The sequence below is a fragment of the Siniperca chuatsi genome, linkage group LG13 (genome assembly GCF_020085105.1).
Source record: "Siniperca chuatsi isolate FFG_IHB_CAS linkage group LG13, ASM2008510v1, whole genome shotgun sequence".
In the NCBI taxonomy this organism is placed as follows: domain Eukaryota; kingdom Metazoa; phylum Chordata; class Actinopteri; order Centrarchiformes; family Sinipercidae; genus Siniperca; species Siniperca chuatsi.
The window spans coordinates 20,240,561-20,264,663 of NC_058054.1; the positions used below are offsets into that span (position 1 = coordinate 20,240,561).

General features: G+C 42.2%; 1 protein-coding gene across 2 annotated transcripts; it reads right to left on the minus strand.

Moving 5' to 3' along the window:
• Nucleotides 1–13: 13 nt before the first annotated feature.
• Nucleotides 14–23,152, minus strand: LOC122886392 (TSC22 domain family protein 2-like). 2 transcript variants are annotated; one of them, XM_044218520.1, is made up of 4 exons: nucleotides 20,638–23,152; nucleotides 11,366–11,440; nucleotides 2,422–2,473; nucleotides 14–1,946 (listed from the first exon to the last, which is right to left on the minus strand). In XM_044218520.1, exons 1-4 carry the CDS (start codon nucleotides 22,467–22,469, stop codon nucleotides 1,611–1,613), a joined length of 2,295 nt encoding a protein of 764 aa, XP_044074455.1. In that variant the 5' UTR covers nucleotides 22,470–23,152; the 3' UTR covers nucleotides 14–1,610. The 2 variants fall into 2 exon arrangements, with proteins under 2 accessions (XP_044074455.1, XP_044074457.1); XM_044218522.1 differs by lacking the exon at nucleotides 11,366–11,440.
• Between the last annotated feature and the right edge of the window lie 951 nt (nucleotides 23,153–24,103).

Here is a 24,103-nt window from a genome sequence, read left to right on the forward strand (position 1 = left end):
TAAGAAACAGACATTTTGGAATCTGAATATTGCTTTTATTTAAATACATTAAAATTTGCAATGTAACAAAACTATTGGCATATGAAATTCAAACACCATTTAAATGAACAAAACATGGCTCACTTCATTTTTCTGTGACTAGTGTCAGTAACACTAGGTTATTTTCCTCTCTGTCTGACTGCATCATTTTTCCCCATTTACACTGTTCACAGACTATCTTACAATAAGAGTGCGGAATAAAAATGAGGTAAGAAAGTGGTTTGAAGATTACAGATCATGCAGAACATGCTGAAACAGCAACAAAATATTTTGTGAAGGAGGAAGTAACAAAAAAAAATACGAGTGTGCATTTAAAAATAATTAATCTACACAGCTTTGCATCTTTGGTTACAAAGTAGGTTGTATGATTTCACAGCTTCCCCCCCCCCGGCCCCTTCAGGAAAAACACTGGGGAAAAAACATGAAGGGGGGGTGGGGGCATGGCAATACTAATTCACTTTTAGATAAAACTACCAACAGAATTGAATTTTCATCAAATGCCATCTTCAGGCTCACATTAAGATTTGATGTCAACAGGTGAAGAGTCACCCATCAAGGCTCTTAATACTTTACACTATACAAAAATGTACATTCATACTGGATCTTGACTTGAGCAATGAATTGGCAATTGCAGTAAAATTTGATTTAGTGTTAAACATTTGTCAGAATTTCTTTTTTTGCCTACATTTTGACAATTAAATATAAAGCGTTGCCCCAGAGAAGTATGGCCAAACTGTTGAAACACTGTAAAAGAAAAGAGGAAATGAGTCACTGGGCTACTGTTTAACAGGTTTCATGGAATTGTTCATTTATGAAAATAGCAGCCCTGTAATAAATAAAACACTTAACAGAACTCAAAAGACCATTGCAAGGGTGGGACTTGATGTAAAAGTAACGGCAGCAGTGTGGCGCTCCGAAAAAAAAACAGACTCTCTTCCGCTTCTTACTTTACAACATGAAACAGCAAGGCTAAAAATACCCCTTTATCCACTCAATTAGCTCATTTAAAAAAATAATCGCTCTCTTTTCACAATCACTCCCCGTTTGTCCCTTATGTGAGGTGATCCCCTCCCCTTCCGCACCCACGGTTTGAGCAGGTTTCAGGTCAGGTCGCAGGCCGGTCTAGCTTGGGCCTGGTCCAAGACAAGACATCCTGTCTACAAGCATGGACCCAGCAGTCAACCTCTTAGCCAAGATGAAAAACGGCACCCCGACCTTCCCCGAGACTCTCTACACACACTTTCTCTGTCTCTGTCTCTGTCTCGCTCTCGCTCTCTCTCTCTCTCTCTCTCTCTCTCTCTCGATGATTGCATTAACACTGGAAAGGCCCACCGTACAGATGCATACACACTTAACATTTCACAGTCACACTTGCTTGCTAACTCACCCGGACACACACACACACACACACACACGTACAAACACTGTACTTTGTGGTCAAGCTGGTGGCTAAGAAGACAAAAGTTGTTTTTTTCCTTCTTTTTAATTTCACATACACTAATTGTAATAAGTTGCAGAGAAGATGCTCTTCTTTTTTTTTTCTGCCCTATGAGAAGCAGGGCAGATGCACTTCAAGCGGAGGTGACGTTGGGTTGCAGTTGTTGTTGGCCAGGATCGAGCTGCTGGGGTTTGGGGTGCTGCTGGAGCTGGGACTGAGGCTGAACTTGAAGCGGAGGCTGGGCCTGTTGAGGCTGAGGCTGGCTGAGTCCTTGCTGGGGAGGCGTGGTGCCAGAGCTGGTGGCCGACTGGTTGGACAGCTGAGACAGCTGCTCGCTGTTGGCCAGAGATTTCAACACGGCGTTCTCCCTCTCCAGCACAGAGTTCCTCTCATACAGCTCCTTGATCTGCTCCTTTAAGACCTCCACCTCTTCACGCACTGCATACATCAGATGGCTTTTCACCAGGTCCTGCAGGAGAGGAGAGCATAATATGAAATGTGCCACTGGCTCAACAACACATAGGACATGAAAGTAGAGTCACACGGAGGCTGATTTATCATGTTCAGACAAGGACATCAGAGTGAAGCTCAAGGCTAAAGGCTACATTTGTTCTTGTATTCATTATTGCTGTGTATTCAGTGTGTTTATGCTTCAAGGCAAAGACAAACAGAAATATAAAGACCCTATGGTTCTAAAAACATGAAAATAAGTCAAGACTGGCATGAGAGCTGGATACAGGAACTACCAAGAATATAAAGAAGAAAGGTCGACCCCAATGACTTCAATTCAGCACCACAATACAGTAGTGAATGTGTGTATGGATTCTGGTCCCTGATGTTGTCTTTCCATGTAACTGACTACCTACTTCATACATTTTAAGTTAAACAGTGAGACTAAATTTTACTCAGAGGAGAGTATGATCAGTGGTAAATGGATTACTCACCATTGCCTGTTCAATTTTATTATCAATGGCAGCAACATTGGTTCCAGAGGCCCTGTGAAAAAGACAAGACAGATAACGTTTGTTAGAATTCATCTAGTAGGTTTCATAATTTCTTTCAGGATTCAAAAACTCCAGACATTTTTCTATTCTCAACACACTTTTTTCTGCTTTCTTGTCTTTCCCACAATAGATGGTAAAAGCAGAAAATACTGGAAAACACGCAAATGAACAAGAATCTTAACTGGAAACACATAATGAATGAAATAAAAACCCCAAACCTGAAAAAAAACAAAAAAAAAAAACAGACAAGGCACTGGTGCTCAATTAATCAGCTCGCCCCAGGAATCTAGGACAGATCATATAAATTAACCTGTCACCACTCTTGGTCATACCATGTACATTATAACTCCAGTCTACGTCAGGTCACTGAAGTGACAGGAGAAATGAGAGAAGCTTGGCTGCAGGCAACACAGCAGGGCAGTTAGTGCACATAATGCATCATTTTGTGAAACTGCCATATTCACTGTAGGTGTGGTAATGTCTCCAATGACTGCAATCCCAATGGATAGAAACACAGAGATATTGAAATATTGGGATTAATACCCACATATATTCTCCGAACATTTATGAATGTATAGCTATGATGAGCCCATTTCTTTGGCCCAACTCCTTTAAATCCATCACAAATGGGTTGTATTTCCAGGCACTTTGCTGACACAGCAACAGGTACTCTGAGATCTGCGGAGTTATCAGCACATACTTTGTGCTCAATTTTGACTTAACAGTGAATTTGACACCCAACATTAATTTTTCCATATTTAAAAACCTCATTTAAGAATAACATTTTAGTATAACTGAAATGCTATGCTTAAAACAAATGTAACCTTGTAAATTTCAGAACAAACCCATCAAAGAAATGCTACTACTACTGAGTCTGATCAACACACACACACACACACACACACAAACATTAACTACAGACTTCAGGTAATTTATCTCCACTGATGAACCAGACAAAGAAGATTAAATGGTTTTTAAACAGTACTTTGCTTTAGAAATCACTACAATGTCTGGTAGTTTTCGCTTTAGCTGCAGGTCTCTGCAGGCAGGCAGAGCTCGGCATGACACCGGCCGCCTCTCGTTACCTGCGGCGTGTCCGATAGCAGAGCAGCGGCTCGCACGTCGCGTGCCGGGTCGGGTCCCCGGCGCAGCACGGTGGTTTGTAGGAAAACGTGCACGGCATGATGGCGCTGACTGCTGCTGTAACTACATAGGTAGCGGCGGAAAAGGGGCCACCGGGGCGCACCGGAGGCAGTTCAGTGGGGTAACTGTGACCACATTTAGAATGATGAAACATGAACCGACGGGTGGAGAAGTCAGACGGACTGACAGCGGGGCGGAGAGATATCTCTGACATGGCTGCTCCGCCCGCTTCGTAATGACTGGTAACAGTAGTAACTGGGTGTGTATGGGGGCCTCGTGCAATTAATACAGTTAACTTAGTTAATAAATACATTCACAAATGGCCAAATAAACGGGTAGTCTGATAACACAGAAAAAGTTCAAGCAACATTTTATTAAATTAAATGTATTCTTAAATCTTTGTTAAATTCACCTTTATAATGATACTACCACGTGAGGGATAATGACATTTACAATTTGTCAATCAACTAGTCTCTCCGTTTTTTAAATTTATTTTCACTGTGGGATCCAAACTGCTGTGAGACAAATGTTATAGAAACTGTTTTTAGCTCAGTTAGTTTGTCAATACTACTAAACTACAGTGGTGATGGATCAAATCAGGTCAAACAGCATGCAGCCAGGCTCATTCAGGGCCTAAAATGCACCAACAACAAGACTAACAGTCTATGGCCAGCAATTCGTGGTGCTAATGTTTAGCAGCTATGTGTGTACTATCCCCATCTTAGCTTGCCGCATTAGCTTTCTAACATTTGCTAATTAGCGCTTAGCATTAAACTTAAAGTACAGCTGAGGTTGATGAGAATGTCAGTTTTGCAGGTACTTCTTAATAAACCAAAGTGACCTGCTGGTGGCACTAGAGTGGAAGTCAGGAGATCACCAAAGTAACTGGGATTCATCCTCTGAGAACCATGAATGTCAGGAAAAAAAAAAAAAAAAAAAAACTCTTGGAAACCCACCCAATAGTTGACGAGATATTTCAGTCTGGACCAGATATATCCATATTGGTAAATATTGTATTTGTGACAAGAAATACCAAATATGTGTTTTGATCATTTAGAAACAGTGTCACCATTGAATAGTTTCTCCACCAGAGGGCAATGACAAGCTTATTTTTCCAACTGTAAAATGTCTCACTCAGTACATATCTTGGTCAAAACTCTAATAAATTTAAGGATTCCTTATGAAAATGTTTGCCATACTGATATATCAGTATTTGGATTTTTAAACTCTCAAATATTGATCCGCCTCTTGATTTATTGGTCTCAAAACTCCAATATCACTGGGGCTATAATAAGAATCATAAATGTAGGTTTACGCCTACATTAATAAAGGGTGATAGAAAAGCATCACCTTGTTTTAAAGATTTAGAAGACCAATACCAGACATCAGGCTGACTATAGACTCCCTCTGGTCTGTTCTTCAACACCATCCAATTTATGTGTGGGAGACCAGCGGAAGCACTCGGTAGATTGTTATCAGAATGCTGGAAGGAATGTTCCCCATACCTCTGCTGCTAAGTAACAGTCACTCACATCCCTTGTCCTACACTCCTGCCTTTGATCTCTGTCAGATATGGCAATGTCTTACATGAGCTACAGACATGTGTTGACTAAGATACACATGGTGTCAATCAGCGTATACAGACAGACAACACACCCATCACTGAATGCACAATTCAGCTGTCAGTGCTCACTCATTAGTATCTCTTTCTCTCCCTTATAGGCCACATTATGTGACCACCCACAAGTGGTTACATAACCAAAAAACTGCATCACCCTCAGCTTCACCCTGTACCAAATGTGTGTTTCATTTAGTCGAGGCGTCACACACAGGCTCTCCCATAGTTTTCCTCCCTAACAGGAGTTTTCAATAGGCCTGTGCCAGAGGAATCTCTCACTCTATAAAAGTACAGATTCTGAATGGACTCTCTGGGCTACACCCTACACCTGTGGCTTCAGACAGTACCGGCAAAAACATGCTCTACCATAGAATAACATATCTGTAACCTTTTTTGACATCAAACCAAGCACAAGAAATAAGAGATGGCTTTGTAAGCTGCTGCAAGTACAACAAATAAAAGGAAAGAAGAGCACTTTGACTGCATTGTCTAAATGCAAAATGCAGCAAGACAGATTTTTCCCAACAATTACTACATCATTTAAAACACACCTACATAGACATTTTACTTTGGGTGAAATTGTGCTACGAACTATCAAGAGAATGCACAATACTTATACTTATTAGTTATTATAAAGTAATTTGAATTGTTGTCATGGTCTATTGTGTGCAAGAGTGCACATTGTGAGAGAATGAAGAACAGTATATCAAGAATTAAAACACCACACATTGTGTGTGAGCTGAACATTTGGCTGATCATCAAGTGGGACTGCTCTACCAATGATCCACATTCAGATGTCGGGATTATTCAGCGATGACAGTCTGGTGTACATGATTTAACTAATGATAGCTGGAAAGACAAACAGTAAACCAGGACAGAGATGAGACAGATGGAAAAATTAAGAATGAGTGCAGTTGTTAAAACATTGTAAAGGCAGCTGTTCTGGAGACACAAGTTCTAAGAGGCTTCACACAAGTGTTTCTGGACGTTGACAACAAAGGGCAGATGCTCCCTGGATTATAGGAGAAACAGACCAAAGCTGCGATTTCATGGAGGGGAGGGAAGTTTGGGCCCAAACCTCATGTGAACAGTGAAAAATACCCATTATGATTTCCCAGAATGCAGTTTTGTCAAAGTTTGTCCGACCAAAACCCCAAACCCAAAGATATTCCGTTTACTATAACAAACAATTAATGAAAAATCAAGATTTTCTGCCAGTCGACTACTCAACTAATCATTTCAGCTCTTTTGTGATCTAAGCTTGAAAGCGATACTGTGTAATAGTTCCTTGTCCTAATGACTGTGAATTACCACTCACTGCCATTAATAAAAAGTGGGTATGATGCATTTTCTCTTGTGGTTTTCTTCCAAATGGATTCAGTGGAATCAACAATGCAGTGGACTGACACTGCTGAGATCAAACCAGGGAATAAAAGAGGAAAACTCAAAACACCCATGTGTACTGTCACTGGGACATGTGATAAGCTAGTGATGGGTTTGTAACTATGGAGACTGGAAAACATCAACAACACAATAATACTTCTCAGTGATTTTACAGATTTTCAAAGTGCCCAGAGCCAAGACTCTATGATTAACTATAGTTCTGCTTCCTGAAGTCAAATTGGGTGAGATCGTTTTGTTAAGTCATGATGGTTCGGAAGGCTACTCTTTACTTCAGCTGCAAATGCACTAGTTACATTGAAGCAAGCAGGAATAACAATCAAGTCAAAACCATATTAGGATACCATCTAGTGCCCCAAGCCAAGAAATACTGGCACGGGGGGGGGGGATATTTTGGAAACCACAATTTGAGTGACTAGTGTTTTGGTGCTCAAGAGCGAGTGTGCCTTGTTAAAGCACCACTCCTGACACACATGATCTTGCTCAAGCCTTTAGATGTCAAAGCCAAGAACTTGTTTGAGCGCCTGACTTCAATACAAAACATGTTGAATGCATGGTAAAGCCTCTTCTCTGTTTTTCCAGTGTTACAAAGCAAACAGTAAATACTGTAACTACTGATGTAAGTAAGGTCAAGCCCCGGAGGGCTAGGGGCTGGGCTGAGATGAAACAGAATGCTAATGAGGGTTTGAACTTACTCTGCCACTGATTATGCAACCAACGCCTCTGTAAACGTCACCTTCCACATTAACAGGACTGACGTTTATAAGCTCCGGATAGAGTTTGGTGTTTCCCATACAGTGTTAACTGTACAATAGGAATGTCAATAAAAAAGTCCATTAGAGGCAGAAAAGTTTACGGAGTGTGGGGAGGTGGAGCAGTGAGGGTTAATAACTCATCTGAACATCGGTGAGTTGCCATTCCTCGCCTCTGGCAGAACTGCCGGCATATTTAAGAGCAGCAGGTTTCTTTCAGCAACACAGTAAAAACAAAGCTAAGTCTATTTAAGTCTGCCTGAGACATGATAAGACAAGTTCAGCGGTGAAGAGGCATGGCCTGATCATATGCCAAGGACAACAGGTGCACAAGTCAATCTTACCTAGACACAAATGACTCACAAATACCTCTAATTATAAAGGCGTACATTCTGGTCATTAACAATCTAGACTTTATTTTTCTATCGTAGTATGTGGCTTTGTAATGCAGACATACAGGACCAGCTGACAGTAAAATCAACACCAAAAATATACAGAGCATGTCTTTTTCACACTCACAGATCAGATGTGCATATATTTACTTTCATTTTATCCAAGACCTGACAACTTCCACCATTTCTGTTACATTATATCGCACAGCTGTGCATGTAGTGGGGCATCGGTAGTCAGCCAGCAGAGAACAAATGAGGAAGTGCTAAAGCAACAACCATGCAAGCGTCAAAACACTTGAATGGCATGACTCGGGTCTAATTACAGAGTAAGCAATAGAAAAGAAAAGCTAATAGGTAAACTCAAGCAAAATTAAGTACACAAAAAGCTGAATAGGGTTTCTACGGTTTTCAGACTCTGAAATAAGTTCAAGTCATTCTAATCATCTATTAAAATGTTGCGTGGTTCATGCAGTAAAAACTAATTTATGTTAATGTCAATTTTAGTTACAAAATTCTAAAAATCACACCATTTTGCTGGTCATTGAAATATTATCAATCTGTGGATCAAATTTGGTAGCATTTGAACAGAAAAATTTGAGTAATTTTGCACATTTTTAAACGAGACTAGGCGTCTACAGCCACGCTAGCGGCTCTTTGAGGCTGTACTTAGGCACAGCAGTGCTTTGTGCTAAATTCTAACATCAGCATGCACATGGCGGCACTAGAGGAAAAGTCAGGGGATCGCCCAGGTCAGTAAGATTCTTCCGCTGGGAACCATGAAATTTCACAGCAATCCATCAAATAGTTGTTTAGATATTTCACTCTGGACCGACCAACAAAATGTCATTGCCATCCCTTGACTTATTACGTACTATGGAATCTATTTGTACATTTTGATTGTTTAAACTCTTATACCAAGATGCTTGTAGAGTGGAAGAAGAATCAGGATAATAAAATTAACAACTCCAGTGAGGTTCTAGTAAGTTCAGTGCTTGGACCCCTAAATATCAGCACATATACATACATTTTGCTACATATACATACAAGTTAAAAAATGCCGTTGAATGGGCTAAGTTGTATATACTGTACAATTTCTTTTTAAGAAAAAACATAAAGCCATGAATGATGGGGGGAGGGGGGCGCAGGAGAGGATGACATACAACGAAAGGTCCTCTGCCAGTAACGTGCCGAGTGAGCCACGAGGATGCCCATATGCGGGACTCTTATTTTAACAACAGCCTCCTGCAATGGATCTGACATAGTTCTACTGTGCAGCTGGTGAGGCTTCAAGTACATATTATAGTAAAGTTGCAGCAGTCAAATAAACTTAGGGAAGTACGAGACAGAAAGATTTCCCTGTAAACAAACTCGAGTATATTAAATGCATGTTTTCTTCACAAACATACTTTTCTATACATGTCATTTCCTCTACATTGCAGGAGAGGTGCTATTATATAATTGACCATGTGGTCTGACATAATTTCCAGACTTATAAATAACTAAATTATGGTAAAAAATAAAAAATTCAAGGAAATTCAAAGTCAGTGTCTTTTTTTGCCAAAATGTATATTTTAGCACATTTTGACTTTCACAACCTCTTTCAACCTACTTCATCAGGTTGCCTCGGACATGATCCCAAATAAACCTGACTGTCTATACGGTCAATACCAAAGACCATCGCCAAGATCTACCAAACACAGAGTCTCAAACAAAGCCCTGGTTATCTTTGCTTCCATGGAAACAAAAGCAGCCCTTGGCAGAACAGTGTATCCACAACAGCACCACTCAAAAAACAAAAAAAGAAAAATAAAAAAAAGAAGTGAAGCATGGGGCTCATAACAGTACTATTTTGCGGCCTTCTGTTGAGTGGAAATCACCTTCAATTTGGCAAATGGAGAACAGAAAACACTGAAAGTGAATAAAAGTAAAACAGCTATTGAGTTTAGATAATGACATTACAATGTTTTATCTGTATCTATAGAGCGTGGCAGTTGAGGCAGCAAATTGACTGAAATTATTGTGTGTGTGTGTACAGTCCCTCGGTGGCTGGTGATTGTGTGTCAGCTGTATATTTCTCTAAAAACAGTTTCATTTCCTGTCACTCAGATATGGTTTCATGTGCTTCCCTTTTTCTTTTTGTAAAAAGACAAAAATGCTGAAGGCACTTTCTCCCTCTACAGTGACAGTAACAGTTTCAGTATGTCACCAAATGTCTGTATGAGCACAAGTCCACATACTACAGTGTCATTTATCATTTAAATAGCTCAATGATGAATTTAAAATAAGTAACTGTGAATAAAAGTCATTAGACAGAAGCGGCGGCACAGTGGAGAGTGTGTTGCACTAGAAACCAGGCCGCACTCAGGCTGTGTTACAGATAGCATGCACACACTCTTCAGCCTCTTTCATTCACTTGAAAGTTGAGGATATTACAGATTTTTTTTCTAACAACAGTCTTATCATGATAGTTTCGGCCATTTTCTGTAAAGCATGAAAACATTTTACCGAACAAATTACCTTCTGAGATCTTGGGATGTTGAAACTACAATGGCGTCTAATGCGGCAAGCGACATGAGCAGTCAGACGGTCAGACAGGTTGCGTTGTACCAGATTACTTACTGGGAAGTGAAAACTCAGGTGAATGATCTTCAAAATGTCTAATAGACTGCAGCACTACTTCAACTTTAATCATCTCATCTGTACATAAAGGGCTCAAAGTTTTACAGTGTAACGGACAATTAGATCGGCCAGAATCTAATCTAACAGGAAATTAATCGGCTACTCTTTTAATCGATGGATTGCTTGAGTCATTTCAATCAATTTTGTATAACACCCCGAACGATACTGTTTTTTTGAGGCCAATATCGATTTAGATATTTGAGGGTTTAAAATAACTGATTACGAGGGGCAATTAGCTAATATCAGCAAATGTATCAGTCTGAGCAATTTATCGTCCTCTCTGATTTATATCAGTGTGAACTGATTACCTTTGGGTTTTGGACTGTTGGTCAGACAAAACAAGACATTAATAAACTTCACTTTGGACTCTAGGAAATGATGGGACATTTTTCAATATTCGACATTTTATAGACTAAATGATTAATCGATTAATTGAGAAAATATTTCTCAGATTATCATCATTAGTTGCAGCCGTAATTCGGTTGACCTCGTTTACAATCTGTTTAACTGTCTGACCACTCAGTGTTGCTTGCTCTGTTGGATTCCGTTCTGTTGTTTGTCTCCAAGATCTCAGCAATAAGACAATAGAGACAGTGGCCAAACTTGTGAAAATAACACCCAGGCAGTAAACAAAACAGAATTTTTAAGTGACACAGACAAAATATACTGTTACAGAAAGATAGCGTCAAAGAAAGCACCAGACACAGAAGTTGGGAGAAAATTACAGAGAGACACAGAGATGTTGTTGAGAAGTCTATTGGCCAATCCTGCGCTTGCTGCTAGGCTTTGTTTCGAAACTCAATCCATGCACATCGAGAAAGCAAAGCTTGCTGCTACTGAACACTGCACACATGTTGTTACACTCTTGCAGGCCTGTCCAGTCCAACTCAGTACTGTACCTATCACAGTGGGCCTTTGAGTCCCTTAATCTGCTGCCAGACTGGAAGGCCTGGTAGAAAGCCTTGGAGGGGTTCCTGTGTCAACCACATTCAGGGAAAGAGAGAAGAGACAGAGATCAGGAGTTTCAAACTGTGAAAGCAGTATAAAGTTTGATACCTAGAAATGTTTCCTTGCGGAACTTTATTCCCCCTCAGAAAACTCCTTCGCTCGTCTCATGCAGTTAAATTGGCTGGAGAAAAGGCTCTTAGCTTTCAATAATACATACGGACATTCAAACGGAGTAAAGCAAAGGGGCTGGGGAAAGGGAGTCTTCACCTCAACACAGAAATGTTTGTTCAAAGGTGGGGACAGCTTCATAAACTTTAGGGGCCTCCCTAACAGGCCATTCGCCTACAGTATGTTTGCCATCACTCATGTTTAGGTTGTTTTCCTCACAACCAAACACACAGTCTGACCCCCCCCCCCCCCTCCAAAAAAAACCCCCACAACCTCTGGTTTTCAGCTAAGACATAAGAATCCTTCTCCGTTTGTGAATTGTATTGAGAAATTTCTAGTTTGTTCAAGCTGAAATTTGTTCATTTTTTTGGTTCAAATACTGTCGTGCTTTAACATTACCTCCTACATACTTGGTGATGAGCTACAAGTACACTGTGTTCTATGCCAAGGGATGTATATTCGGGAAGGGGAAAGGAAATCCCCACACTGACCCCTGCGCGCACTTGCGCGCGCACATGCATCCACACTCATTTAATCTACTCCAGGCTCGTGCCTTTCAAAGCTAACTGCTTCTCTCCCACATTCACACAAATGTAAATGCACATTGACATGCACACACACACACACACACACACACCACAGGGGAATAAGAAGTTGATTTACAGCATGTGTGTGAATATTATAGCAGCCAAGGTTATTTTCCTAGAAATATCTGTCACAAACTCCCTTTGTCACATTTCCTCATGACTAAACACTCTCACAAACCTCCTCCTATGCCTTTGCTTAATTTTACTTTGCGGGCAACGGCACAAGAAAAACCTCTCTCTCTCCCTCACACACACAGACACCTTTTTCACAGCTAAAACTCAGAGCTCTGTACAAAACCAGCTATCGGCTGAAATCATTGAGGTCAGATGACTTGGAGTCCAGCAACCTCTTCATGAACGAGGTAAGAACTGGAGGAGTCATCATTCCCTGTTTTCAAGTAGCAAACACTCGGCTCTCAATGGCTCTCTTTGTAACTCTGAAATGTAACATGTCAATATCCATTTATGAAAGCCTGTCTTTGTGAACCAACTAGTCAGTGTGTTCAGCAGTGGTGCAAGTGCCGTCTCCCCCAAAAACAGAGAGTGTGGTGTGTGAGGACCACAGGACAAAAAGACAAGGGAGTAACCCACCAGAGCACAAGAGCTAAGTCCTCTCTTCTTTTTCTAAACCTCTCTCTCTCAGAGCACATAAGCTGCCCTGACACAAAAACGGTGGTTGCACATGCTCAGGCTTTGCCCGATAGTGCCCCAAAGCAAACGACCTGGCAGCATTCTTGCTGGTTGATGTCACACATCTAGCTGGAGCATGACACATGGTTTTTCCTTCAGTGTGCCTGCGCTGCAAACCAGTGGCCACGTAAAAGGTTCAGTTTCACGGTGTTGAACCCCTTAATGACCTTGCTGTGTGATATGGGGGGGGGGGGGTTATGTTGGAAGTTAAGTGCAAGAAGAGAAAATGGGAGAGAACAAAGAGTGAGAGGAAAGTACACAGAAAAAAGTGATTTTCACTTCTGTGTTTAGGTGTTGCAGAGGCGTCATGCATTGGCTCCACCAAAGCTGACACTTTAAAACGTAACTACAGGTTGGGGCTATGCCAGCTACGGTGGCCAGCTACGGAACTGCGATTGGTTGACTTGGGATGCTTATATTTTCTCTTATGTTTCCACTGCCAGTGGAGTAGTTGACAGTGAGCTAGCAAAGCGATTTCCAGTGCAAACCCTCTATTTAACAAAGTGATTGCTTTAGTGGCACAGGAAAGATGAGGTTAAAGGATGGCGTTGAAAGCTCCCACTGTTGGTGATCATGAGGCTTCAGGTTCTCGGCATCATCCATCGATCTGCCACCGGGCAGAAGTAGGTCAAAACTATTTAGATTTCAGCTGCCCTATGGGAGTTTCAGCAGGTTTCGGGTTGTAGACGAGGGTACAGGGTACTTCCAAGAACTATTGGGGTGGAAACTCATCTAACACAAGCTGCCTTATGTACAGAATGCATTCAGGCTACAAGCAAACACTGTTTGTAGTATCAAAATATCAAGACCAGGATTATTTATTTATTTATTTTTTTACTAACTGAAAAGCAAACAGTTATGCAGCCAACTTCCCAAAACTAAAAAAAACTAGATAATGAGATAACAAGAGAAACGGAACAGGACAGCAAGTGAGAGAAACTAAACTGAAACTTAAAGTTTACTTGCTAATTCTTTCATTGCCATAAATGTGTTAAAGGGGAGCTCCACCGATTTTACACATCAAAGTGTACTTACAGGTCTTGGGGAGTGTTGCTGCATGTGTGAAAAAGTTGTATAAAACCTTTTGAGGCTCCAGACGGAGCGGTGCCAAGTCTGATAAAATATCCTCAAGTGATGTCACTTCTGTCAGTGTCGCTTGGTGCTGAAGACTACAAGTTTAAAAATGAGAAAAATCTGGGGGTGTGGAGTTAGAAAGAACTGAGCTTACTAGAGATGCACCAATATATCGGCCGGACATCGGTATCGGCTGACATTCGCCTTGTTGACTGCTATAGGCAAATAAGATGACAATTCACCGATGGCAGTGGCAGATGTGTATCTGTTGTGTCGCATCGATTTTGCATTGGTTATTTGTATTTGTTGTATAGCAGGCTAAAAAGGCCTTTGAAGCATTTGTATGACTGAATTTATGCTCATTCAAAGATACTGTAATGAAGGGCTGAATGACTTTAAAACAGTTCAGCAATTAAAAAAAAAATGAAGATATCTTTGTTTCCCTGGCACAACAGGGGGAATAAACAACAAACAAAATAAACAACAACAACAAAAAAACATCGGTATTGGCCAAACTGTTATTTTAAACATCAATATCGGCCACGAATTCCACAATCGGTGCATCCCTAGAGCTTACCAGGACTCTGTAGCCCACTCCTCTTCTCTGCTTGAGGCTAGCAGCTCGAGGCTACATTAGCTGCTACTACCATAACACACCAGAATCTCTGACTGAACAGTCGAGGAGCATTGTGGGTAATGTGGGCGCCAGGTTTTGACAAGGACAGGTTTTTGTATAACTATCCATCGTGACTCTGACTATGTTATGGGAATGCAATGGTAAATCAGCAGAGTACTCTTTTAAACGAGACAGAAAGAAGAAGAAAAAGTCAGCACATGGATGTGTGCCTGGAGACAAGCATCTTGCATTTCATCCTAACGCTTTCAGAACTGTAAGCCTCCTTTGCAACACTGACTGAAACAGCAGTCATAAACAGTCATACGGCAGCTACAAGTCATGAAGAAAAACACCGACTTTAACCTCCTCCATGTTTATTGTGTTGTCTAATCAGATGCAAAAATTATCAGTCAGTCGCTTTTTAATCTGTTACCTTTATTTGCCTAATTAGAATCAGAAATACTTTATTGATCCGAGGGGAAACTCTTTTGCTACAGCAGCTCACTATCACGTCAGTGCACACAGGAAAAGAAGTACTAAGCAAAAAAAAAAAATTATATAATACACTATAATACAGGTCAGAGTACCAAGTGGGTATAAGTATAAAATAAATAAGTGTGAAGTACAAAGTGGGCTTACCAGTTGATGATGATAATAATAATAATATGGTATAAAGTAATAGTGCATGAACTGCCAAGTTAAGTGTAGCTTATTAAGATTATAATGAGACGGAGGATATTGCACAGCAGTAATAGAGGTATGAATAAATATCAATAAATAGGGAATTTTAAACTGAAGAGTATATTGCACAGGAGTATTAACACAGAATATTGCACAATTATGTCAAATATTGCAGAGATGTAATGATCAATGTCCAGTTTAGTGACTTAGGGTCATACAGACTAACACTTAGAGGGAGGAGTTAAAGAGTTTGATGGCCACAGGCAGGAATGACTTCCTGTAGCGCTCTGTGGTGCTTTTTGGGGGGGATGAGTCTTCCGCTGAAGGTGCTCCTTTGTTTGACCAGCACGTCATGGAGTGGGTGGGAGACACTAATCTTAGTGGCTCTTGATTTGTACTACTACTGGTCCCCAAATATGTCCAAGGACCTAACTTTTTAAGTAGATGATTACATGAAAATAACTGCCAGAAGAAGTGACAGTACCAACCTTTAAGTTATTTCAGAAAAGTTAATTGACTGATGAAACAAGGAATATGAAGACACACATTTGTTAATTAAAAATAATATATCATGAAAATAATTATTAGTTTATGCCCATCTGGTGAAAAGGCAGACGTAAAAAACAGCGGAAAAGGGAATCTTGGTAATCCTTCAAGTCACTTAAGTACGACTTTCCAAAAACAAGATAACGAGCATATTCTCAGCCAAGCTTATCTGCAACACAGTACAGCACATCTCCGGTTAAACAAGCCATTAAAACCTTGGGCTTAGTGACGTTCTTCTGCTTGTCAGAACAATGGAGGGCCTCCATACCTGGGGTGGGGGTGATGACTGAAGCAAAGCCTACAGACATTCAGACTAGTAATGTAGGGCAAAATAGAACAATATATCTTTCTTTTTGAAAATAGCTCTAAGGCTAAGATGAGGCAAGGGAAAGAGAAGATGAACAACTTGACTAGTGTACACAGAAACATATCCCATACACAGTCAGTGGTTAAAGAGTTCATGGCAGGAGCAGAACATTATTTATTACACTATTGCTAAATACCTTCAGTTGCCACTTTATTAGGTATACCTAATTAAAATGAATCAGAAGCAGCAATAAATCCTTAACAAAGATTATAATATTCCGTTTTTGTTGAAACTGTTTGGGTTTACTCTACTTTACGGTCATTTTGGAGGTTATAATTTAGGGTGCTGTTGAATTTTACTGCATTATACTGAGAAGTATTAGAAAACCCCTTTCAGTATATAACGCAGTTTAAAAAAAAAAACAAACAAAAAAAAAAAAAACTACATCCTTGATGAAGGTAGGATTTATTGCAGGGCTGTTGTCTTGGACTGCTTTAGTATTCGCTAGGTGTACTTAGAAACTGGTAACTGAGTAATACAGTTACAGCAATTACAGCATAAATAGTGGTAGCCAAGTTTAGAACTCTGATTACTATTGAGGCCAAAGATGTCCAAAAAAAAAAAAAAAAAAAAAAAAGAAAGAAAGAGCTTCTACCTCTGTGAGGCACTTTGGATAAAATGTGCCCACCAAATGTCATATGATATGACCAGAGAGCCCCAGTGCGGAAGTGGGGAGAGAGCTAAGGAATATTAAATGAATAGAAGGTGGAGAGCAGTGTGAGGGACTCTGACTGAAAACAGGATACAGCAGTAAAGCAAAGGTCACAGAGGGGAGGGAAAGACCCTGCGGTGCATGTTGTCTCTCTGTGTCACTCTCTCACACATACACCCACACTTCCACCATGACTAAAAATGAAAAAAAAGCTGTTAATGCCTATGGTGAATTTGTCCAAAAGTAATGCCTCGATTCCTCAGTGAGTGGCCCCCACCCCCAACATAGATACTTGTGCACACACTGAGTGAACCCCTCCCCTTTTAAAGACACACCCCTCATCCACCCACACAGACACAGTCTCTCAATTCACAGTGACAGTAACTGCTCCACTACATCGCAGGCCAGGAGTCCCCTCCCCTCTCCTACAGAGTATGATTTTACGTAAGCTCCCATTATAGGAGGACAATAAACCATACCTTCACAGCATGAGTTCAATTACACACAGACTACAGATGCAATACATTTATGCAAATTACCCCACAAAATAGAAGCAACTCCTCTGTGAGTGCAACAAAGACATTATGACAAATCAACCAATGTTATTTTACACCTTCAGTTGTGGAAGCCATCTGGGAAACATTAAGCTGAGCAAATCATATTCTAAGTATGAGAACAACATCTTCAATCTCTAGTCTGTATCTCCACTGCTTTAATTACTTGCAGGGGAAACTACAGGGTGGAGGAAGAAAGGGACAAACATTACCAAATGACCAAGAGAGGTTTTCCAGGTTGTGCAAGCTGTGGAAAGTGTACAACCTTCCGTAACATGCAGTCAAAGCTGTGTGCATGTGTTAGCACACTGCATTCACATATAATATCGTTCTGTGTTGTACAGATTATAAATATTAGCTACTAAAGAAGTCCATTTGAGGAGAAAATGAAAATGTTTTTGTTGTGTGGGGTAGTTAGAGACAAAATAAACAGTGAAGTGGAAATGTAGAAATTAAGCAAGACAAAAAAAGCTGGGGGTGGGGTTGTATCGAGCATAGCTAAAATGCCTGCTGAAGGGAGGCACAACAAGTTTTACTCTGCAGCTTCCTCCACCTCTTTTGAGCATACCACAGTTACTGCTGCAAAGGAATGTCATTTAGCACTTCATCTGTACATAAACAACTGTCATGCCTTGTCTGTCAGTCAGTGGGGTAGTAGGTACAAAGCATAGACCGCACTGATGCTGCACCAATGGAAAAACTATGAAGCAGCAGCGGGCTGAAAACACCAGTCAGCTAGGGCTGTGGGTGACTTGTTCAACATGCCCGCAGCTCTTACAGGGGGAGTGTGCATGCCTACGACACATTTGGGTGTGTGTTTAATTTAGCCCACGTTGTATTGCAAAAGAAAGGGGCCACGACGTGACAAGCACAGTTGGATGACACACCCCACTGTCAGGTCTCTTATCGGCAGAATAGGAGCACAGTGGAAGGACTACTGCTCAATGTCTGATAGGGCTTGGCTGTCGTAAGAGACCCCTGCTCTTATCGGCCTGGAAGCTGGTTCCTCTCACAAGCAATACATAGGTACTCCAAAAACACACTGCCTGATGTCAGTTGCATTGTCACAAACCTGACTAATGTTTTTAATGGCACAACTGGCATAAAAGTATATCTAAACTAATATATCTAAAAAAAAATTAATTTAAAAGCATGTGAGGAGCATGTGAATTTAAAAAAGTTTAAATTGTCTGAACCTTGGACCTGAACCTAAAAGGAATAACTCTTCCATAGTCTAGCTTTTCAAACTGAGGATCATCTCCCCACGGGGTGCGGGATGGTTGAGAGTGGGGGGGGGTACGTGTGGCAAAGACTGCATGAGGTGAAAGGAACAGGTTTATGCCGGTGTTCTAAAAACAACTGGATTTTAGTTATTGTATCTGGCCCGTTGATTTGACCCGCTTATCACTACAATTAATACAGGACCATGGGGTGATGCCTGTAAAATGTATGGCCAGTGTCAGAAGCAACTTCGCCACTTTAGTCTAGGAGTTTTCAAATCCTGACACTTTGATATGGTGTAAATGTCACCACGGATTCAGTAAGTTGTGGAATACAACTTGAGCTCTGTTTTTTTAGCCTGTATTTGTTTAGATTTTGACAAACTGGCACCATAGAAAGTATGCTGAATTAGCTATTAGAAGTTCCTGTTTGCAATGTAACCGTGGATGCACATACAACTATCACTGGAATACCTTGACACCGAAGAAAACTTCAAGTTCTGGAGTTAGAAATCAGAGAAAAAAAAAATAGATGCTCCTTATAAGTGGATTTACACTAAATCTAAAAATTCATACAGATAAATACAACCCAAGCAGACATCATGGTAGATGTTTAAGAATTGAAATGTTGGATTATGATTTAAGAATAATTCAGTTAGTATGTCAGATTGTGGTTTAATTTCATCTGTAAACGGCAAAATATGACATTTGTGTGCATGTGGCTCAGATGACGTTATCATTCTTTTTATGAGGTGGTATAGGTCATGGCATTTACTTCCTCTCCAAAAGTAATCTCACTCTCAATACCAGAGTTTTAGTGCTTAGTTTCCCTTGTAGTAGATGGCATGGATGAGCGGAAATGATACAGTGCCTGAAATCTCTCAGTGGTTTCCATTTACACTCTTACAGACATACCAGAATGTAGACCAGACATGGTATGCAGACTGCAGAACACTGGCACTACTTTTCTTCACATGTGGGTGGACAACCTCTGTGTCTGTCTTATCAGTCTCTGATCACTATTTTGTTTTTCTTTTCTGGGCCATCCCACCACCAAACCTAAATTATTAAGCGGCTTTACACACCGAGTCTGTGCAATCTCAAGAACCATTCAGCAACATAATATCTATAGTACAAAGCTAAAACGGTTATCTCTGCCAATACTCTAAAATCATCTGTAAACACATTCCTGAGGGGAGCCTGATGGGGCTCTGAGTGGAAACCATGATATCATAAATGTGGCAACACAAAATCTCACACTCTGCCCTATGTTTGTATTAGAAAGTATTTTCCGGCGCAGCTAACTTATTAAAAGGTCAGGCATGCAGCACATTTACAGAGTGGCCAGGAGTAACCTGAAGCTAACAGAAAGCTGAGCTAACTCTAAGCACAGTAGCTTAGCTAGTTGCAACACATCTTTGATGTTTGCAGCCAAGGCCATCACCTCATACAGCGTCCTGGAGGGTGATAGCTATAGTGGGAGGAAAAGGAGGTTGGAGACATCAGACCTGCAACAAAATGCTTCCACACACATAACACAAATACACACCCTTGTACACAAGGAAACACCATATTACAGGAGTCATGTGTATGTTTAACATGTTGTTGCCTATGCAGTGGAAGCCATGGCTGTTCTCTTCAAGTATGCTACACTCCACTTACTTCTTTAGGCCCTGATGAGAAACAACAAACATTAAATTTCCTTCCTGTGTGCCACTTCTCTCTTCCTTCCACGCACTCCCCTCCCTCCAAACCTCCTCGAAACTAGGGGGAAAATCCAGTTTGTTCATCTGACAAACTAAATGACCAACACTAAAACACTCATTGCCTTTGCTATGGCCTCTTTTGATCACAGCAACCTTCTTGTGATCACAGCAAATTGCCAAACATGCCCTCTATAACAAGCTTCTCCCCACCTGTACACTGAAATAGTGCAAGGCCTAACTGTGCCTTGCACTATCTGTATGTGATTGTTCAAAGGGTGTGTATTATGGGTAATGTTGCACAGGCATGGTGATGATGCACAACAGGGATGACAATTTTAACATTAAGATCTAGAAACTGTTACCTGTCCACATCCCCGTCGACAGATATGTGGATTCCAAACAGGCTGTTGACAGTCGGGGTGGCGAGCTGCAGGCTCTCAGGCATGAGGGACTTCACCGGTTCCTTCCCAGAGATAACAGGAGACTGTGCATTGACGGGACCCTCTGACTTCCCTCCACCACCACCACCCTCCACATGTCCATATCCAGTTGCTGAGAGGCCCTGCACCCCAAAAGCTACTGGAGTCTTGCTGTGGGGTATCTGACCTGGAGGCAAACTGGAGGTTGTCACATTTGGCATGGCTGCACTGGAGGCACTGGGCACAGCAGTGGGGACAGTGGTGGGCACACTGGAGCTCACTGCGATGGCAGGCACATTTTGTACACCAGAGGATGTAGGGTGGAGGCCGTGGGGTTGAGGCTGTCCAGCAGCTGCATACTGACTCACAGTCTGCTGCTGCAAAGTGGATCCACCAACCAGTATGGAGCCTCCGACACCTCCCATTCCTCCAGTGTGCTGCTGCAAGAGGCCCGGAGCTGGCTGTCCAGTAGGTACAGATCCCCCTGCTGCAGCATCTCCAACCTGACTTAGCACAGAAGCCCCACCGGACGTTGGAGGCAAGACCGTAGCAAGTCCTTGTCCCACAGGCTGTGGCCCTGCAGAGAGGCTGGACACTGGGAGGGACTGACCAGTGGAAAGCGCTGGCTGCATGGAAATGGGCTGTTGCTGTTGATAGTACTCGGTCTGGTTTTGTAGCAGTCCAGAAGACTGGCTGGTCAGGTGGTGGCCCACAGGAAGCTGGGCTGAAGGAGGCATGATGGGGGACTTCTGTATGTGGACACCAGATTGAGGCAGGCCGTTTTGTCCGACAGGCAGCGTGCTCTGGGGAGCAGAGGGCTGGAGACCTCCCACTGTTGGCTGAGCTGGGACAGCTGTAGGCTTGCTGCTGGAGAAAGCACTATGCGTGGTCGACCCACTAACACCCTGTTGCTGGCCGCTGTAGTTCTGATGGTGGATTTGTTGCTGCTGCTGTAGTGTCTCTACTGAATGCATGCGGGATGAAGAGAGAGAAGCATCTGCCATGGAGCCCAGGCCCTGACCTGAATGCGTTGCTGGGGCAACCACAGATCCTCCTGTATGCCCGAGCCCACTGTCTCGGTCTGCAGCAGGGTCCAGTGTTGCACTGGCATGCCTAATGCTATCTACAGTCCTACTAACAGCAGCAGAGCCCTCGGAGTCTTTCTCATAAAACTCTGTACACGTCCACCTGCCTCTTCGAAAGGGTTCTCCAGTACCATGATCGAGTTTAATGACCCTGAAGCGTGAAGTGCAACTCACCGTGGAGGTGGCAGGAGGAGCTGAACTGGTCACTGCAGCAGGTTGGGATGTGTTTACTGACACACTGGCTGGCCCAGCGCTGGCTGCTGGAGCAGGCTGTTGCTGCATTGCCCCAGGCTGAGTGATAAAGGGTAAACCAGGTGTAACGCCAATCCCCAGCGGCTGCTGACCACCTTCAGTGGAGCCCAACACTCCAACTTTTCGAAACTCCACAGTGGGATTGCTTGACAGCGCAGACAGCTGACCGGGTTGAGGTATGTGTGATGCTGCCATAACACCGATTGCCTCTGGTTCTCCAACATTATTCAGGGCTTCTTCAGATGAACTTCTGTCACACACAGGCTCGTACTCAGCCCGTGACATGTCATATATTTCCGACGACACATCTTCAGTCCGTGACTCATCTGGGTCGTCCAGACTCTCCGTGTCGTCGGTGGCACCTATAGCCGCCACCTGGGCCTGAGTCACACTTGTGATCTGAAAACAGCTCTTTTTCTTGGCCGGCATTTTCGACATATTGAGAGCCTGATTCCAAGTCCCGTATGGCTATGTTTATCCTCCGTCAGAAAGGGACGAGCTGGTTGCAGCTTCTAAAAGCTCAGATCATATTAAACAGCACACTTACATATTTTACTCAGCCTAGCTAAATGTAATCGAGATGAATCTACGCCATCCCTCTTCCTCTCTCGGTCTCCTGTTGCGTTTCATGAGCTCATAACGCAACGCCACACTTCGTTTCGTCTCGTCTTGTCCAGCAATGCGGCTTTCAGCCTGTTCGATGATTGATCCAGAGCTTTCGGCCAGTCCGGACCGGCCTGCTAATGTCCCGGTTCTGCAGTTGTCAAACGGCCGTTGTCGCAGTGTGTTGCCCAGCTGCAGGAGCTACTTTAGGCTGAGGAGGGCCCGCAGCCCTCCACTCACTGAGCTAGCTAGCAAGTCAAGCCAACTGGCTGCTGCACACTCCCCCTACGTCGGAACAAGTATGTGAGACATCTTCCCGAAAGCAGTCCTTTGTACTCACTCACTTCACGAGCTTGAAGTCATTCGGTGGCGACGCTTACTTCGCGGCCGAGGGAGGAAAACGCTCTTAAATTTCACGCTTTAAAACAAATGAGAATCTAAACAGCGCCTACAGTTACCTCCCTCACTCAGTCACTCTTGACAAGATGGCTATGTTGTATGCAACCGCGCTGCATCGTGGGTAAGTAGTGTGCGCAAGGATGTTTACGTACGAGGCGTTTGAGAATCCCCCCCCCCTCATGCTGCCTCCACGACACTGTCGGAAAAAAATATAATTGCTATCAAAATAACATTGGGAAAGTGAACATTTTCCGAGACAGTGGTCGTCAGTCCTTTGTCGTCGCCACCACTAACAATTCTGCCAATTTATTCATCATTTAAGTCATTTTCAAGCAAAAATGCCAAATATTCTCTGCTCTTAGCTTCTCCAATGTGAATATTTGCCCCTTTACTCAGTTCTATTTCATTGTTAAATAAATATCATTTGGATTTGAAGGCTACTGTAGGCCAGACAAAATAAGCAAATTGAAGACGTCACCTGCGGTTCTGGGAAATTGTGACGGGTATTATCTGACAATAATCTCACTATTATCTGACATCTTATAGACAAAACTATAAATCGATTAATCAAAAAATAATCAACAGATGGAAATTGATGGAAATAATTGCTTCTTGCAGCCCTAACTACTGGGACTATATTAAGTCCCTGTTCTTCCTAGCCTTTCTACGACTACTACCTGAACCTAGATCTGGTGTGTGGTGATTTGATTGAAAACATTCATATAGGAATACGCACCACAGAAGCACGAAACGGGTATGATGAAGGTCTTTAAACTAGATTTTTTTTTATTCAGGGACCCTCTTAATCGCATGTATTTAATTTGGCTATTCTCTTGTTTCTCTGGCCAATCTATTACCAAGTTATTCCTTTTAACCATAAAGATCATACTTTATAGGAGGGCACTTGAAGGCAGCAACTCTCAATCTCTCTCTCTCTCTCTCTCTCTCTCTCTCTCTCTCTCTCTCTAAACCCAACACTGCATTGGCGGATGGCCGCTCACCATTGAGTCTGGTTCTGCTCGAGGTTTCCGCCTCTTAAAAGGAAGTGTCATGGAACAGATCATAAGAAT